Below are 19175 nucleotides of genomic sequence, written 5' to 3' on the forward strand. Positions count from 1 at the left end.
TGCCAGGCCGACATTCACAGCCCGGAGACCAGCCCAGCTCCGAAGCATTAGAAACACCCCAGGCACAGTCTGCTGAGCGCCACAGCAGCATCGGGGCCAGTCGCCATGGCAACCCTTGGCTTCCCAGCCCAACACATTGTCTGCCCAGCTCGACTCTGTTAGCTGATTCCCAAGACTGCTTACTCAGCTCCCGGGATCTCCAGATTGGACCCGCTGCCCCTCAACTCCAAGCGTGGCTCCTTTCAGACTGCTCCCTTACCCTGCGGCCCACCCTGTCCTCTTCTTTTCCTGGCAAAGCCTTGAAACTCTTTCACTCGGCCAAACCTTTCTGGAGGCCCTGCATCACGTGGCTCCCTCTACTGCACAGATGGGCCCCATATTTATCTTAGCCACTGTTCAGGCTCAGCCTGGCAGACAAGTCTCGTCGCCTCCGCCAAGCTCCACCCTGGGGCCGAGGGCAGAGGGGCCAAGTGCTCGCTCAGGGAGAGGCAGTTACAGGCACAGACCCCCAGCCTGCTGGCTGGCTTCCTTTCTATTTGTACTCTTCTGGGAACAAAATTCTTTTTCCTGCTAATAGAGCCTCAAAGATAGTCCAGGAGTGACATAACATACATCCTTGAGCCTGGTGGTTCAGATAGAAAAGAATTTGCCTGCAATGCGGGAGACTGGGTTTGATCCTGGGTCGGGAGGATCCCCCAGAGAAAGAATGGCAGAGTCACGACTGCGTGGCTAACACTTGGAGCCCAAAAAGAGAAATGAAGCTAACTCCCCTTGGAGCTTACCCCACTTGATAGTGAAACAGGAAAAAGGTGCGGGGGCCTCCCCTCTTCCCTGCCATGACACCCGGTTTCACTACCCCCTTCCAATGTTTCTGCCATTTCTTCTAAGCATTCAAACCATTTCCTGGAATAAAATGGTCTATCTATATATGGAACAAAATGACACAAATTTACATTCTCAAAAATATTTATTGATACAGAAGTTCACATGTGAGTGAAAAAAGCTAGATAGAAACCATACATACAATTGGACAAACAGGTTTGTAAAACACACAAACGCACATGTGCAGTTTAGAAAAATACCGGGTGAGACAGGGTCACAGCGTCAACAGTGACAACACGGTGGTGGACTTCAGGATCGTTTCCTACGCAGGTGAGCTGACTGTGTGATTTTAAAAGCAGTAGTGGGGCTTATGAAAAACTCCCAGGGGCAGGTGACGGGTGGGAGCCTGAGCAGGACCCACAGCAGGAAGGACGGTGCCATTGCCTGGGGGCCATGGCAACATGTTTTTAGAGGCGAACACTGAGTTTCTGCTCCGACCCAGGGTACTCTGAGGAACACAGTCTTCCTCCTGTCTGCTAGGATTTACAACCCAGCCAGAGACAGGCCACAGGCCAGGAGTTACTGCTAGGTCTGCTGTGGATGTGTCTCACGCCATCCTCATGCGGGGACCCTGAGACAAGCCCCATCCGCCCTTTTTTTTTTTTTCCACCCGCCCATCTTAAAGAAGGTCACAGGCTCAAGTGAAACACCCCTCAAAGCTACACTGCCAGCTGGTGGCCCAGTCAGGACGTGGACTCGGAGCTCCAACATCACAGCCTGCTATGGTAACAATCACATGGCCTCACCCAAATCTAAGGGAAAGAATGAGCAGACAATCTAAAAATCACCATCCCATGTCACTTGGTCCTCACGTCATCTTCCGGGCAGAGACCTGAGTGTCCCTGAGGGTGAGGACCTACCCATCACAGGGGTCCTGGTATCGGCTGGGGGAGCCCCTTGGCTCAGCTGGGGCCTCAGCACCCCCGTGTCCTCTCCATCCCTGTATCCTCTCCAGTTGGCCAATCTCAAGAGTTTGTTTTCTCAAAAGTCATAATCCCAAGGCCAGCTCGTGTACTCCTCTCCCTTTTCTCAAACTTCAGTTCTACACTGTGGTCTCCAAGGACAAACTGGTTCCTGTCCCCAAGACCTATCTGGGGACGGATGGGAACAACAGAACTACCTTTCTTCACAAAATTAAGTCAACCCTAAAACTGGAGGATTTTTTCCCCCCATTTTTCATGTTTACCTGTCCTGAAAACAGGTCTGAAGAACTGATTTTAACAAACCACAAAATCAGTGACTGAGAGTTTCCATGTTTTAAGTCACATGTTCCTTTGATTTTCTTAAAATAAGTTATGTACTGCTTTGAAAATCACACAGAAATGACTAAGAGCTGTTCGGTTTTTCACATTCCACTTGGGATGCGGGATCTTAGCTCCTCGACCAGGGATTGAACCCTTGCCCAGGAAGCACAGCGTTCTAACCAATGGACCACCAGGGAGGTCCCAGGAGTTTTTGTCAAGCGTATCTCCAACACAGAGCCCTCACTGGCCATCCTGAAGCAATACACTCTGTGGAAATGACAGAAGCCTGAACCATCAACACTGATTATCCAACGGGCCAACACCCAGGGTGTGTGCACCACTGCCAGTCTGACTGGCACACCCAGGAGCTGACCACAGTGCCGTCTCCAGCATCTCTAGATGCTGAGAAAGGCCTCCAGGAGCTCCTCCACCATCTCCAGCCACCCATGGCCAGCTGACCAATGGCTGACAGCTCCCTCTAGTGGCAACGTTGTTTTCCTTACCAATGGGGACTGATGGGCAACCTTAAAGGCCAGCAGGAAACAGGCTACCAGGGAGTCAGGATTTAATGAAAATGCAAATAACAGATCACCACTTTCATTCCTCCCAAGACTTACTGCTAAAGACCTAAGCATCATTGTAAAGATACAGGAACTTGTGAAGGAGGCAAAAAGTTGACGGATTGACTGCAAAAGTCGCTGCAAGGCCAAGATAGAAGAACATGTATGTACAAGTTAAACTTAGATATAAATAAGATGCAATTAAGAAACTAGACTTTAAATGGTCTCTAAATATCAAAGCTGATGCTGGAGGGTGACAAGGGCTCTACGAGATGAGGGATCGGCCTCCAGAACACTGAAGACAATGATGATCAACACCTTAAATGGATGTAAACGGTAAAACCCTCACATCCTAACAGTGGTCCTTCGAGCAGTCCTGCTCAGAAGCTGGAATTCAGAGCACCAGGACGAAATGCTGCTTCTGTAGGCATCTCAGGGTCCTAAACGCAGACATGATGTGATGTGAACTGGCTGGCCTATTTACCAAACCATTTCCAACCCTGGAGGTTAATGAACGCTGACTCCAGGGAGAAGATGAGGACAGGGGGCCCACCATTTCCCCCAAAGCCCCTGAGAGTCCAGCACCACCACCGGCATGGAGCTTATGCCCAGCCACCGAAACCAATAGCAGGAGCCGCTCCACTGGGCCTTGGTCCAAACAGCCTGGTTTCCAGCTCTGCTCACTGTGCATTTTCCATCTCAGATGAGAAGTCACTCAGGACAAACTGAGTTTTAAAGAGGCCCCAAGACAGGCTTCCTGGGTTTGAGAGCATTTTTTCAGGGTAAAATTTTTCAGCATCAGATTTTTAAAAGATGAAGGGTTCTTGAGGCAAACTTTTATCTATGAAACGTTGAATAAATTTAACACCAAATATAAGCATAATCCTCAACCCATGTGTACAGAAGAGGCTGGGGAGCATCCAGTGAGCAGGGCTGGGAGCACCCCTCAAGCGAGAACCACAGGGCAACTCTGTACCCTTCTATGCTCTCCATCCCACCAGATGTCCTGCTTTCCCCCTTGAGACATTTCTGTGGTCCAGTTTCTCTATATTTATCCAGATACCAGCAATCAGGTCCTTGAAAAACTTCATGAGAAATTGACCATGTTCTGTTTCAATGGTGCATGAACTCTTCCCTGCTTCTTGATTCCTTTAGAAAACGAAACAGAAGACTAGGGAAAACCTCTGTCAGGTCGATTTAAGAGTATACGTACTCAAAACACATCCATGAGCTACGTAGGAAACACTGCACCGTTTGCTACGTAAGCACGCTGTTCTGTTCGTGGTCACAGAACCCCATCGTCTGCTGATGCCAGGCTGGAGATGGTCAAGCTTTCTGGGAGGAAGGTCCTTCCTGTGTTAAGAACATCAGTATGTTTTTCGATAGAACTTAGGTTTGGGATGTCCTTTCTCTTTATACGTTGCCCTACTTTCTCTTGCTCCAATTTTCTCTGATGCTCCAGGAAGCTTAAAATTATAATCTGTCGTGACATAAGGTATGGTCCCTTCGAGCCCACGCTGAAATGGAAACACAGAGAAAACATGTGGGAACACTTAGAATCTGGCCAAGATGGAAGACAGTATTAGATTGCTCCTAAGATCCTCAGCTCCCCTTCCTTTGAAGGGCCCACTTACACTTCAACTCCCCAAACATGTCCAACAGCAAGAGATGGGGCTCTCTCTTGAACCAGCAGGTGACGAGGGAGACACTGGCTGCCTCAGCTGCCTACAGGTCCTGCCGTTTGGTTTGGGGCCACATGGATGCCCTTGGCCAATGGGACCTTCTGTAACCTTCCCACAGGAGCCTCTGAAGACTGTCTTCAGGAAGGGTCACCCTGGGGTCACCACCTCTGTCCTTTTCTCCCACACCCATGTCTGTGATGATGGCTCCACCTGGGGCTCCTGCCCGAGGTGATGGGGACTCACACCCCAGACCTTCAGGCCATGCGGACATGTCACCTGGCCTTGTCCATCTCTATGAAGGAGTCTAAATTTCCCAAACAAGAACCTGTTTGTGACTCCCATCCCAACTTCAGGTCCGCACTTTGCCATGGACATAGCCAGCGAGCCCCAGGGCTGCACACACCTGGCTCTTGAGAACACACTGTGGGATGGACACGGCTCCGACCAGCAGACAGTTCACGTGTCTCAGCTCCTCTGGGGGCACGGGAGTGAGGATGTGGTAAAGCCTCTTCTCCATGTCGATCCCCCTGCAAATCCCTTGAGGACACACAACACACATGATCATCCTCCCCACCACTCAGAACTGCAGAATGGCTTATGAGTTTTCTAACGTCCCTGGTATTACAGCGGAGAGGAATCCACCTGCCAATGCAGGGGACAAGGGTTCCATCCGTGGTCCAGGAGAATTCCATGTGCCGCGGAGCAACTAAACCCGTGCCCCACAACTGAGCCCCTGCACATGGTGAGAACAGATGCGATTGAGGAGTCTGACACTCTGAAACCAGAAGGCAACAGGCTGGTGTGTGGACTGTGATGAACGAAACGAAGGGGTGCCAAGCAGGACCCAGGGGCCTGACTCAAATACAGAGTAAATCTTTCAAGGACCGTTCACGGCCAGTGCAGGGTAGGAGGAGGAGTTGCAGGTGGAATGTCAGGGAACAGTTGATGGATTTATCAGGACTGAGGTCTTCGATGCCAGAGAGACAACTAAGCAGAAAAGTGACTGGTAACATGGGCTTGGAGCTCTGACGTTGTGCTGGAGAGCGTGTACAGAGGTCAGCCTACTATGGACGGCCTTCTGTGGGACAGCCCACAGAAAACATGTCAGATGAGAAGGAGGCCCGGCCAGGCCTTGGGACTCCTGTGTTTAGAGGAGCTGGCAGGACAAGCAAAGAAGCACTTTCTTCCTGCCCCCTACCCCCCAGGGCCCACTTCACAGAGGACCGACAAGCTCTCTGACCACTCCAGGCAAATGACAGCAACAAGGTCAAGCCCCGCCAATCTACAGCTGCTCAGGTGGGTCAATGTCAGTAGGTTTACACTCAGATTATCCTCTCAGACTCACCAAACCCCACACAATCGCAGATGGGACTCTGGGCAAGCAGGATGGGCCCGCTGGCGTATCCCCTGACATCATCCAGGATCTTGCAGAGCCCGACCCAGCTGGCGTTCACAGCGTACAGGATGTGGGTGGGCGCCACATCAGCATGGATGATCCGGAGCGCGACGGCATTGAAAGGGACCTGGAGGACACACGTGCACCCCCTCCAGTGATCTGACTCAAAAGACTACTTGTGTTAGTAGTTTCTACAAGCTGACGAGTCATCTATCTGAAGTTTTATCCGCCAAACTGCCCACCAAAACATATCTAAAAGGAATGGAAATTGTTTAGTGTTTCACTGCTTTAGACTGAGAACCCAGGAAAATTACACAAAGCTCCTACACACCAACACTTGCTAGAAATCTAAATTGAATGCCTGCAACTTTGTCTAAAGAGACACATAAGATGCGAATTCGGGGACATCCGCATGAGCTGAAGGTAGGAGGGAGACTGAAAACTCATCACCAACAGGTCTCCAGGTGGAAGAAAGTAAACACCCACAGAGTGAAGAGAAGCTCCCTAAGGGAATTACTGAATTAAGAAAAATGGACCACCTTCCTGGAGCACACAGTAAAGGACTACCTTTAACATGTAACTCTCTGGGTAACTACAAACGTTTAAAATAGAACAGCATTTTGTTAAACATTTTATTTAGGCTTCAAAAATAAATATGAATTTGTAACAAACGGCAGTTTACATTACTGCCAGGTAAGTTTCGAGTCTAGTTACAGAGCATCGCCAATGAGTATAAACTGGAGCAAATCACCCAAAAATTCCACTAAACCAACTGCCCTGGGTTCTTCAGTGGAGAGGGCTTGGAAGCCTGGGGCCAATCTCACCACTGGGCTTAAGAAACATGATGCTGCCCGCCCCCCCACCCCATACTCCCTGGTCACGGCTCCTGCCTGTGAGATCTCCGCCCGGCATCTCCACCTGCCTGCCTGCACCAAGTCTTCTGGCTGTAAGCGGGGTCTGTACCAGCACCTTCCCCACAGGCTCAACAGAGCGCCTGGCCCACTGTGTGCTCAGCACTGTGCAGGCCATACAGCGGAGGGAGGGCTCTGGGCCAGAGTCAGGCCACCTAGGCACCAGCCAGTTCCAGCCCAGACTTTTCCTATGTCCTGTGGGCAAGCTGAGTCTGCCCCTGGCCTCAGTTCCATCATCTGTAAAGTGGGGATAATAACAGGGCCTCGGTGAGTAGAGGAGGGCACAGCACAGGGTGAGCACTTAGAAATGATACCTGTTGCTATTTGATTCTTTCCTCATCTGGGACCCTAATACTATGGCGGTTTCTTCCCAAAACAATCCTTCAGAGGCTGGAATTCAAGATGCACTCACTTTAGAGCTAGAATCAACCTGTGACAATATCTGAAACACGTTACGAGTGCTCTCTGGGCACACGCGTGTTCTGCAAGGCCCGTCACCACCACTCACAGCCCAAGTCACAAACAGCCAGTCGGCAGAAGGGCGGAGCTGGGCTGCAGGGTGTGGTCCCAGGGCCACCTCTGGTGTTAGGAAGAACATTCCTGGTCAGGATGGAAACCAGGAAACCCCTCTGGAGCTGGATCCACTCCCACTGGATCCCTCAGCTCCTGTCTGTAAAATAGGCACAGTAGCCACATCAACACCTCAGGGGTGAGGATGACATGAGTGAAGGGGTCTAAAGAGGTGAGACGGGCACACAGGAAGCTGGACAATCCCCCTGAGAGCTCAGGTTACCTGATAGGGTGTCAGACCGTGTAAGGCACGCAGCGGCTTTGGCACTGGGGGCTGCAACTGGCTCAGGTAACCCAGCACTGCCAGCTCACGAAGGACTCTGTTATGTGATTCTCTGAAAAGTAAATTGGAAGAAGGTGAGAGGCCCACCTCCCGCTCAGAGATAGGGCCCACCTGTCCTGACACAGCCCACGTCCCAACCTCGGGATCTGTAGACCTTGCCTCTCCATAAACCCACTGGAGATCCTTCAGGTCAAAGCTCCTAGAGGGGCAAGCAGACTTGGAGGCCAATTCTGGGCATTTCCACTGGAAAGGAACCATTCGGAACAGAACTGACTCTTCTCTGTAAACAGGTAGCTCTGACAGTGATCTGAAAGATTTTAGGGGACTGACCCCTTTGAAGGAATCAAGGACAGAAGGCCTTGTCAGACTGAAGAAAAAGGAATTCTCCAGCCATGATAGTCTGCTTACCTATTTCTGGACGTTTTTCCAGTCACAAACTCCGACTTCACGAACATCAGCTTGTATCCCGTAGACATAACTGGACTCTCTTTGTCTTCGTCAGCAAACTCCAAACTCTCGGCAAATTCGGGCAGGTGGAAACCTCTGTTTCTGACTCTGGACTTGCGTCTTGTGTACAAGCCGTCCATGTCATCCACGAAGTCGGGGGTGAGGTCTGGCATGTATTTACTCCGGTCCGAGCTAAACTGGACAACGTGGCTGGGCGACAGCAGGCGGATCAGGTCAATGAGAAGCAGGAGACCCTGGTCTGTGAGGAAGTAAACGACAGAGTCCGATCAGTGCACCTGGGCGGTGATGTGTACCCATGAGAGGCTGAGACGAGGAGCCTCCTAAGGGCCAGGTTTCAGCGCTAACATCTGAAAGCCACGCACGTACCCGTTCCCATCACCCAACCCTTCCTGCCAGATGCGCCTCCACGGACTTACCTGCCACCCAGCCCATGGTGTTGATGATAAGAGGGGACTCTCGCTTGTAGGAGCTGAAAACATACTTTATTACCTCAATATAGTTTTCAAAGTTGTTTTTACAAGAAGTTTTCCCGTAATAGACCATTTTCTGGGGTGTCCTCTGGTGAGTGAAAGGTGGTCCTAAGAAGATAAAGGTGAGAGTCACTGATCCATGAGAACCTAAGAGGTGGCAAGGGTTGTGGTCCAGCCATGATCCCTGACAAAGCTGCTCAGGAAATCTGAGCCCATCTGACCACTGGAAATAGCTATGCTCTCACTTTTGGAAATCTAAGCTTTCAACTTCAAACACAGACGTGCTTGCATTTATACACAATTAACCCCAACTACGTCCTAATATGGCCATTCATTCAACAAACATCTACCAGACGTCTACTGCATGCTGGGCATTGCTCTAGATACTTAGGACACATCTGTGAACAGAAGAAACACCTCTACAGGGTTTACACACAATAATTAATAACAATAGTAATCACTTGCTGGAATACAGTACTTACTATGTCCTACATGTGCTACACTGAGTCTCTAGTTTTCATAAACCCCCGTGACACAGGTAGTATTTACTTTCTCGATTTTTACAGACAAGGAAATTGAGAAAGAGATTACCTTGACCAAGGTCACACAGCTAGTAGGGATCAGTGGGACTTGAACTCAAGCAGTCCAGCTTGAGAGGACACACCCTCATCACAACAGCAGTCTGTCCAGACCGAGCCACCTCCCATCCCCTCTGGTCAGGGCTGTGGCCGGGGCCAGCACACACGGCAGGCAGGTGACCAGGACCACATCGCAACACAGTCACAAGGGCCTTGGTCAGTGTGGCTGGTGCGAGGCCACCTAGGGAAGAGCTGGCTAGGCGCCCCTCAAGCTTGGAGTCAGGGGACTTGGGGCAGCCTGCAACTGAGAGGGGCCTGCATGGTCTAGGGACTGAGCAAATACAAAGGCAATGAACAAATATGTAAATACACTGAGAATAACTGCAGCCAGGGTTCTCACCATTGGAAAAGGGGCTGATAAATGTGGAAGGGGGAAGGTTAACTAGGATGAACCCTGGGTGCGAGATTAGAATCTGAATGATCACAATTCCTTGCTGGTCCAGTGGTTAGGACTCTGTGCCTCTACTGCAGGGGACCGGGTTGGATCCCTGGTCGGAGAACAAGATCCCAAAAGCCACGCAGATTGGCCAAAAAAAAAAATGATCATTGCAAATTCATGGCTCTTAATAAACAGAAACCTATACAAAGACATAAAAATATGTATGTACATATATGTGCACAAATATACACATATATCATGTATGTACATATATGACATGTATGGGTTTAAGTATATGTATATTCCCTAACAGTCCACCGAGGGGCTTTGGAAGCAATGACACCCAGAAGAAAACAAAAACACCACATCTATTTAGATCAGAAAACACTATCTTAAGCAACTGATCAAAGCTAACATCTCTGGTAAGAGGACAAACTGACAGCGTGTTGATACGACACAGAGAACACAGTGTGACTTCTAGGTCTAAATATGGGAAAACCCACAAATGTACTCTTCAAACTGTCAAGGTCATAGAAGATTAGAAAAGCCAAATAACAGTCTCCATATTAAAGAAGACTAAAGATTTTTAAGTATGCACTGGGCCTACACAGATGACTGAGACAAAATGGACAAAACCGAGTAACTACACTATAGCAATGTCACTATGCTGATTTTGGTGGTTGTATTTTATGATGATGTATCAGTGTCCTTGTTTTTAAAAATATGGTAAGAAAGGGAAAAAAAATTAAATGGAACAGAGAAAATGTAAAAAGAGGAACAATGAAACCAGCTAAAAGAGAGGAATTCCCTGGCGGTCCAACAGTTAGGACTCTGCGCTTCCACTACTGGGAGCCTGGGTTTGATCCCTGATTGGGGATCTAAGATCCCATAAGCTGCACTGCATGGCCAAAAACAACAAAAAACTGTGGAAAAAAAAAGCCCGGGGCTGGTGCACTGGGATGACCCAGAGGGATGGGATGAGGAGGGAGGTGGGAGGGGGGTTCAGGATGCAGAACATACGTATAACCGTGGCGGATCCATGTCAATTTACGGTAAAACCACTACAATATTGTAAAGTAATTAGCTTACAATTAAAATAAATAAATTTATATATTAAAAAATTGTGGAAAAAAAAAACACACCACATACACACACAAAAAAACTTCTTAAATAAGAAAAAACAAACAACAAAACTCCACAAAAACCAGTTATGTTCCTACACACCAGCAATTAACAATCTGAAAAGGAAATTAGAATAGCACTTGCATTTACAATAACCACAAGAATTAAATCCTTAGGAGTGAATCTAACCAAGGGGGTAAAATATTGCTTAAAGAAATTAAAGAAGACATAAAAATTAGAAAGACATCCTGGGTTCATGGACAGGAAAATGTTAATACTACCTCATCTACAGATTGAATGCAATCCTTGGGGACTTCCCTGGTGCCCCAGTGATTAAGACTCTGCTTCCATTGCAGGGGCGTGGGTTAAATCCAAGGTCAGGGAACTAAGATCCCGCATGCCTCGCCACCCAGCCCAGTGAAAAACAAGATTGAATACAATCCCTATCAAAATTCTAACAGCCCTTTCCCCAGAAATGAAAAACCCTATCCTAATATTCATATGGAATTGCAAAGGGTCTCAAAATGACCAGATAATCTTGAAAAAGAATAAAGCTGGAGGATTCACATTTCCCAATTTTGAACTTCTTACAAAGGTACAGTAACTAAAAGTGTGGTACTGGCCTAAGGGCTATGTGTAAACCAATGGAATAAAGAGCATGAAAAAAAAAATCCTCGCATGCATGTGCTTCCCAGGTGGTGCTAGTGGTAAAGAACCCACCTGTCAATGCAGGAGACATAGAACTGCAGGTTCCATCCTTGGGCTGGGAAGATCCCCTAGAGAAGGGCATGGCAACCCACTCCAGTATTCTTGCCTGGAGAATCCCATAGACAGAGAAGCCTGGCGGGCTACAGACCATGGGGTCACAAAAAGTCGGACATGACTGAAGCAACTCAGCATGCATAGATGTATGGATGTGTGGGCAAATGATTTTCAACATGGGTGTCAAGACCATTCAATGTGGAAAAAACAGATAATGAAAACTGGACATCCGTGTACATAAGGACGAAGTGAGACCCTTCTCTTGTGTCAAACACAAAATGTAACTCAAAACTGATCCAAGACCTAAGTGCTAGAGCTAAAACTTGCAGAATTCCTAGAAGAAACCATTACGGAAAATCTTTATGAGATTAGATTTAGTAACAACTTCATGGATGATCCAAAAAGCATAGGCGACAGGAACATAAAAATTAAGAACTTTTGTGCATCGAAGGATATTATCAAAAGCAAATAAAATGACAAAGTATCTGCAAATTGCATATCTAGCAAGGAATTAACATCCAGAATATATACATAACTCCTAAAACTCAACAAAAACAAAGAACCCAATTCAACAGTGGGCAAAGGACTAAAACAATCATTTCTCCAAAGCAGACGTACAAACAGCCAATAAACATATGGTAAGAGGCTCAACACCATTAGTCATTAGGGAGATGCAAACCAAGACCAAAAAGAGATCACTTCCATCCACGAGAAAGGCCATGATCAAAATAATAAGTATTGTTGAAGATGCAGAGAAATCAGAACCCTTGTGAATTACTGATGGGAACGTAAAACAATGCAGCTGCTACAGAACAGTCTGGCAGTTTCTCAAAAAGTTAAACATGACCACTCATGGGTGTGTACGTATGTGTGTATGTGTGTGTGTGTGTGTGTATATATATATATATCCAAAGGAATTGAAAGCGGTGGCTTGAACAGATAGTTGTAACCAATATTCATGGCAGTGTTAGTCACAACAGGCAGAAAAGTAGAAATAATACAGGGGCTTCCCTGGTAGTCCAGTGGTGGAATCCACCTGCCAATGCAGGGGACAGAGTTTGATCAGTGATGATTCCTCATGTCATGGAGCAACTAAGCCCTGGTGCCCTAGAGCCCATGCTCCACAACAAGAGAAGCCACCACAATGAGAAGCCTGCCCACCGCAACAAAGAGTAGCCCCCACTTGCTACAACTCGAGAAAGCCCATGTGTAGCAATGAAGTCCCAGTACCATCAAAAATAAATACATAAAAACATAAAAAGAAAAAGTTAAAAAGAGACAAAATGTGATATACATACATTGGAATGATTTTCAGCCACAAGAAGGAGTTAATTTTGATATATACTACAACTCAATGGACATGAGTCTGAGCAAGCTTCAGGAGATGGTGAAGGACAGGGAAGCCTGGCGTGCTGCAGTCCATGCGGTCACAGAGTCGAACATGACTGAGCAACCGAACAACAATATTAACAGATCTTGAAACCTTTATACTTAGTGAAAACAGCCTGACACAGGAGCACAAGTACTGCATGATTTCACTTAGATGAGGTGCCCAGAACAGGCAGATTCACAGGGAGGGACAGGCAGCACACCAGAGGTCCCCAGAGGCTGGAAGGGGATGCACTGTTATTTAATGGACACAGCATTTCAGTCCAGGACAAGGAAAATGTTTTGGAGGCAGACAGTGGTAACGATTATACAGTGCTTCGAATGCATTTGATGGCATGGTACTGTACACGTATCAATAGTCAAAATGATAAATAACATGTTATGTACATTTTTGTATTAAAAAAAGCAGCATGGGAATCTGATTTGGATTCTGAAACATAAAAAGGGTATTAGTAGGGTAACTAATGGATTTTGAAAAATATCTATAGATTAGTTAACAGTATTATATCAATGTCAATTTCTTAGTTACGATTATTGTGTAGTGTTACGTAAGATACTCGTATTAGAGGAAAGTGTTTCTAATTTACATAAAATAAAATGGATGGTCGTTCCATTTATTAAAATAGAACCCTAGAAAGGTATCATTGGGTTTATAGGGGTTTTTTTTGAGACCAGAGGAATACTTATGGGAAGACCATAAGTTTCATAGGGAGATGTGTTCATTTTTTAATATTTTATACTTTTGTACTCTTTGACTTTCTTGTATCACTACTTTTGTACTGTGTAAAACCAAGACATTTAAGAAATGCAGAATACATACCTAGAACTGGTTCTGTAATATTAAGCAAAGAAATGCAACCCGGAGGAGTAAATTCTGTCTGCCCCAGATCACATTCCAAATAATCAACGCAGGATATACTGAAAATTTAAAAGAAAGAAATAAATCTTAACTCGTTTTATTTACCGTGTCAAGGTAAATCAGAACATAAAGATTTTACGTGACACACAGGCATACCCCACCCCACACAGCCTTGCAGGCAGAATGCTCCAAAGATGACATCAGCACAGAGAAAATATCAGCGAAGAGAAAACGGGATGCAAGCCTGGCCACAGTGTCCATTTGCTATGTGGATACAACTCTGTCTTTCCTCAAACTTTTTTTTTTGTACAGTTATATGTCATCTCTATGGAGGAACTGAGATGCATTCCCATCTAGCTTTTCAAATCAAAAATCCTACTTCCTGCTGATAGTCTGGCAATATGTCACAACAGGATTAAAAACACTCTTACCTATTTAACAGCTGGTTAATGAGGTATCTATTAAATGTTGACTTTCCAATGTCCTGGCAGCCACAAACCAGAATGACAGGGCAGCTGTCTGCTTCTTCTGGAGGGGAAACAAACATTGACCCCTGACATGAGCCATCATCTTTAGGACTCTGATCATTAACAGCAATCCTGAGGCTCTGGCGGACAGATGCTAGACTACATCAGTTTGTATCACTCACCGCTAGAAATGCTCACTAACTCTTCCATGGCTGCAAAGGCACTCTCCGTTAAACGCAAGCCGGTTTTTTTTTTCTCTCTTCTAATACCCACAGATCTCAAGGCAAAATACTCAGAGTTAATCTGGAAAGTTCGGACCTGAAAATAACAACATAATGTGCTTCTTTTACTTTGGTTCGAAATTAAGAAGCCTCAAATAGTTGTGAGCTACAAAAGATAACTTTGGGAACTTCCTTGGTGGTCCAGTGGCTAAGACTCCACACCCCTAATGTAGAGGGCCCGGGTTTGATCCCTGGTTAGGGAACTAAATCCCACACGCCGCAACTGGGACTTCACATGCCATAACTAAACATCCTGAGAGGTGCAACTAAGACCTGGTGCGGCTAGATAAATAAATATTAAAAAGGAAAAAAAGATAACTCTGATCCCTCCTTTCGTCTCACCTCTCAGTTGATTCTCAACTATGAATCACTGAGGGCAAAATAAGAACATCTTATAAAATGAGATAATCTCAAGGTTACTCTCTGCCTTACATGAAAATGTAATTCCAGAATGTACTAACACATAGGCATGGGGGGTGGGGGAAGTTATCCAAGAAAGATCATATGGAATCTACATAGTGGTGCTTGAGTAAGTTGCAGGAAAAAAAAAAAAAATCTGAAAGTAAGTGAAAAAGGAACAGGTTTGATCACAGCACCTGAAACACTCACTGCCAGGTAGGGTCTCCATGTCCACCTCTGTGGCCCTCCCAGGCTGCTAGATTCTGCACTGGACTAAATTAACGTGACCACAGGAGCCCGTGCATCATCCTGTCCACATTTGTTAGCTTCTCCTTCCATGTCAAACCCCCAACCTCTACCCACTCCCTATGCCCCCACTCAGCGATACCCCGATCCATTTCACAGAGTAAGAGGAAACAATCAGAAGAGAGCTTCCGCTTGGTCTGTCCCTGTCCTGGGCATTTCCTCCAGCCACTCTCAAGGAACCGCCTCTGCTCCCAAGGCTAACAGACCACAGAGACACTGGAACCCCTCCCTCCATCCTCTCTCCACGGCACCATCAGTGTGCTCTCCTGTGGCTTTTTCCTACAGGTTGTATTCGAGCATGTGGTTCTTTCCATCTGAACAAAACCTAGAACTCTCTAGACGAGGCTTACTCTTCCAACCTGTTTCATCTCTTTCTTCCCTTTATAGCTAAACTCTCTAAAAGCAAAATCCCTAACCACTGAACCCTTGAGCTCCTCCTTCCCCAGCTCTTGATTCCATTCCGACCAGGCTGGCCTGCTCAGCAATGCCATGAAACCACCCTGTCCAGAAGGTGACCCTGCATGCAATTCCCTTCTCAGGCCTCATCTCACCATCAGCAGCGCTGGGCGCCCCCACTTCTTTCAGAGGCTCCCTGATTACACTCACCTGCTCTCCTTTAACATCAGCACAACCACTCCTCAGTCTCTCTGTTGCTCCTAAGGCTCAGATCTTGAACTTCTCATTTCCACCTGCATCAACTTCTCGGTGTCATTATCCCATCTCATGGGCTTTGGAACCCTCTTCTGATAAGAACAGATACTACACTTGATCTTAGCCCAAAGGCCAAGAAGCGATGGAACCCTATTCTACTGAGAGCACCCAAACTTACATTTGAAACCTCTTCTCTGGGCTTCCCGGGTGACTCAGTGGTAAAGAACCCTCCTGCCAATGCAGGAGACATAAGAGACAGGGGTTCGATCCCTGATTGAAGAAGATCCCCTGGAGGAGGGCATGGCAACCCACTCCAGTATTCTTGCCTGGAGAACCCCATGGACACAGAAGCCTGGCTGCAGTCCATAGGGCCGCAAAGAGTCAGACACAACTAATGTGACTCAACACACACGCATGCATGCAACCTCTTCTCTGAATTTGACTCACACATTCAACCGCCCAGCAAGCATCTCCAATTGGATGTCTAAGAGGCATCTTTCAGCTACAGACCTAAGTCTCCTGCTACAGCTCCATGTCTTGGTGCAGACAGTCCGGCCAAAAAACCTGCTGTTGCTCCCTGATTCCTCCTCACACCTCACATCTATCTAGTCTGTCTGATGTTCCTATAGATTTGGCTCAATTTACTGGCTCATGGGAGACAAATTTAGGGACCAATCTGACTTCAGGAAATTAATAGTAAGGGCAGTAAAAATTTGGAAACGAGGAAAGGGAAAGATGGGAGAAAGTGTAAGTATGCTGAAATTACTCAGAATCTAGAGAAAATTCATACTGCCTCAAGTTGGTGAATCAAAATATAAAGATAACCATTTAAAAAATACCAAAAGGCATTTAATAAACTATAACAGAAAATGGTGACTTTATCTGGGGAATGAAGCTAAGTGGGGTAGAAGAGACAATTTTTCCGATATATCCTTCTATTGACTTTTTTACTGTACACATGTGTTACATTCTGTATGACTTATAGCACAACATGACAGATAGATAAGACTAAGGGCATCCTACATAGTCATCAGACTGTTTTGGTGAAAGTAATGAGCAAAACTCTGAATGAAAACTGGTTCTACCTCTTGTACGAAAATGTAAGATAAACCTGGATAGCTGATTATGAAGTTCACGGTGGAGGTTTTCAGACGTTCCAGCAACACGATGGAACACAGAGGAGAAAAACTGCTCATCAAACAATATCTGTCATCTGTAAAGAGAGACATAAGCTGCCTTAGAAACACCACTCCATCAAACGCTATGCCCTGCGGGACTTTCCTCTCCTCTGCTAAAGTTCACACCTTTTGAGACTAGGAATTATGTATGAGAGACTTTTTCAGGAGCCATACTGCATGACAGAAACACACCTTAATGGAGAGGTCGATCCAGATTTGCTACCTAAACACTGTGTGGCCTTTGGTGACCTTCCTCACGTGTGAAATGGTGAAAATAGCTTCACTCTCCAGACCTTGGTGAGGGTTTAAATACATACAGTAAAGAGTGCAAGTTTGAGGCCATAGTAAACATCTAAAAATCATTCGTCTTGGGTCTTCCCTGGTGCTCCAAGCTTCCACTGTAGGGGACATGGGTTCTATCAGGGGAACTAAGACCCCACATGCTGCAGGGTGCGGACAAAAAAAAAAATGTTTTTGCCTTATTATGATACATCCTCAGTAAGTCACTCAGTTCTCTTCATTACCTTGGTTCAGATAAGGTCTGAGCAGAACTCGGGCTTCTTTCTTCATCTCCTTCTTGCTTTTCTCATGCACTGAATAATGAACAGCATTGATGGTCAGGCGAGAGTGGGTATAGGTAGAGAAGACATTTTGGGCAGGCTGGCCTTGGCTGATGGCAAAACCAAACACCTGCACCTGGCCATAGAGGCAGGTCACACGACAGACCCCACTAAAAGTAAAGCCCTAGAGGGAACGAAAAAAGAAAGGAAAAAATAAGGTTACAGATTCTGTTACCAATGACAGAAAACTTCTAAGATTTTAACTGGCTCTTCAGGTTATCACAAGGAGATGAATTAAAAAAAGAGAGATGAATTGCTAAGTAAAAGAATATCTTGTAGGTAATGATGTAGTATTTTAAACTAATAGATTAAAATGTGAATACTTTTAACCTAAGATCATATCCTGGAGCAGCCAAAGGGACAGAGTCTGATGCACACTGACCCAAGGGGGCCCCCTGAACTCAGTTCTGCTGTTCTCACGGCCTCTCTCCTCGGTTTTTCACTTCCCTCCTGTACTGCGGGGGACCTCCCAGACCAACGTCCAGGTGAAGGGTTTGGCTGCTGGCTCTGCCTCCACTTATATCTTTCCGGTAAGTTACCTAAGCTATGTTCTGTTTCTTTCTGTAAACATTACTAGCGGTAATGACTCCATAGAACATGTAGCACTAAATGAGTTCTGCTGCTGCTAAGTCGCTTCAGTCGTGTCCGACTCTGTGCGACCCCATAGACGGCAGCCCACCAGGCTCCCTTGCCCCTGGGATCCTCCAGGCAAGAACACTGGAGTGGGTTGCCATTTCCTTCTCCAATGGGTGAAAGTGAAAAGTGAAAGTGAAGTCGCTCAGTCGTGTCCGACTCTTAGCGACCCCATGGACTGCAGCCCACCAGGCTCCTCTGTCCATGGGATTCTCCAGGCAACAGTACTGGAGTGGGGTGCCATTGTCTTCTCCGAAATGAGTTCAGATACCCACAACACTTAGAGCCTGACATTTCTAAGCACTCGATAAATGCAACCTATTATTACTATTAAAGTCCCTCTGGCCCCAAAGACCTAGAATTCCCTCAGGAGGGTCCTTGTTACCCTCTGTCCAGCACCACCGCCCGAGGAATGCGCCTGACTCGCGGCCAGAGTAGCCGCAGGGGGAAAAGGGCCTCTCCCAGCCTGCAGCCCCCAAGGCTGTGTCCCCACCCTCCCGCGCTGCCCGCCCGGTTCCCCCGGCGCGACCCACCTGCCCCAGCGGCAGCAGCAGGACAGCGCGGCCCGAGCCAGCCGGCCGCACCGGCGGGATGGGGAGGATCGCGGGACCACTCGGGACCAGGTTCTCGGCCGGCTCGGGGATGGAGACCCGCCTGCGGGCCGAGGTCTTCAGCCTCTGGAGCGCCGCGGCGCCCGACACCAGACAGCTGCCCTGCAGCCAGTCCGCGCCGGCTGCCTGGGCCTGTAGCAGCCGTCGCCGAAGCCGCCTTCGGCTGCGCCAGCGCAGGTTCCGGAGCCGGCGGCGGGGCCGGCGGCTGAGGATGAGCTGAGGCCGGGCTTTGCGGGCCCGCAGCCATGTGTGGCGGGAGGGAACCCGCTTGAGCATCAGCAAGGAGTCCGCCATGCTGGCTGTCGGGGGCCGGTCGCTTGAGAATCTCGCGAGATCTCAACGCTCCGCCCCGCGGCCCGTCAAGGGTCTGGAAGGCACCGGCGCCCTCTGCCGGCGGTCTTGGCGGCGCACCCT

At 47.4% G+C, this 19175-nt stretch overlaps 1 protein-coding gene and 1 pseudogene across 2 annotated transcripts; both read right to left on the minus strand.

Annotated features, from left to right (window-relative positions):
- Positions 1-948: 948 nt before the first annotated feature.
- Positions 949-19089, minus strand: NOL9 (nucleolar protein 9). Of its 2 annotated transcripts, none has more exons than XM_081490380.1 (12): positions 18684-19089; positions 17422-17641; positions 16805-16932; positions 14265-14400; positions 14047-14140; positions 13577-13674; positions 8413-8574; positions 7937-8234; positions 7469-7580; positions 5714-5891; positions 4772-4905; positions 949-4203 (listed from the first exon to the last, which is right to left on the minus strand). In XM_081490380.1, exons 1-12 carry the CDS (start codon positions 19053-19055, stop codon positions 4054-4056), a joined length of 2082 nt encoding a protein of 693 aa, XP_081346506.1. In that variant the 5' UTR covers positions 19056-19089; the 3' UTR covers positions 949-4053. The 2 variants fall into 2 exon arrangements, with proteins under 2 accessions (XP_081346506.1, XP_081346505.1); XM_081490379.1 differs by having other exon boundaries at positions 14047-14143.
- LOC145507993 (U2 spliceosomal RNA) lies at positions 15726-15863 on the minus strand (annotated as a pseudogene).
- Positions 19090-19175: the final 86 nt, after the last annotated feature.

This window comes from Giraffa tippelskirchi, chromosome 5 (assembly GCF_054371585.1).
Source record: "Giraffa tippelskirchi isolate mGirTip1 chromosome 5, T2T-mGirTip1v1.2.pri, whole genome shotgun sequence".
Classification (NCBI taxonomy): Eukaryota; Metazoa; Chordata; class Mammalia; order Artiodactyla; family Giraffidae; genus Giraffa; species Giraffa tippelskirchi.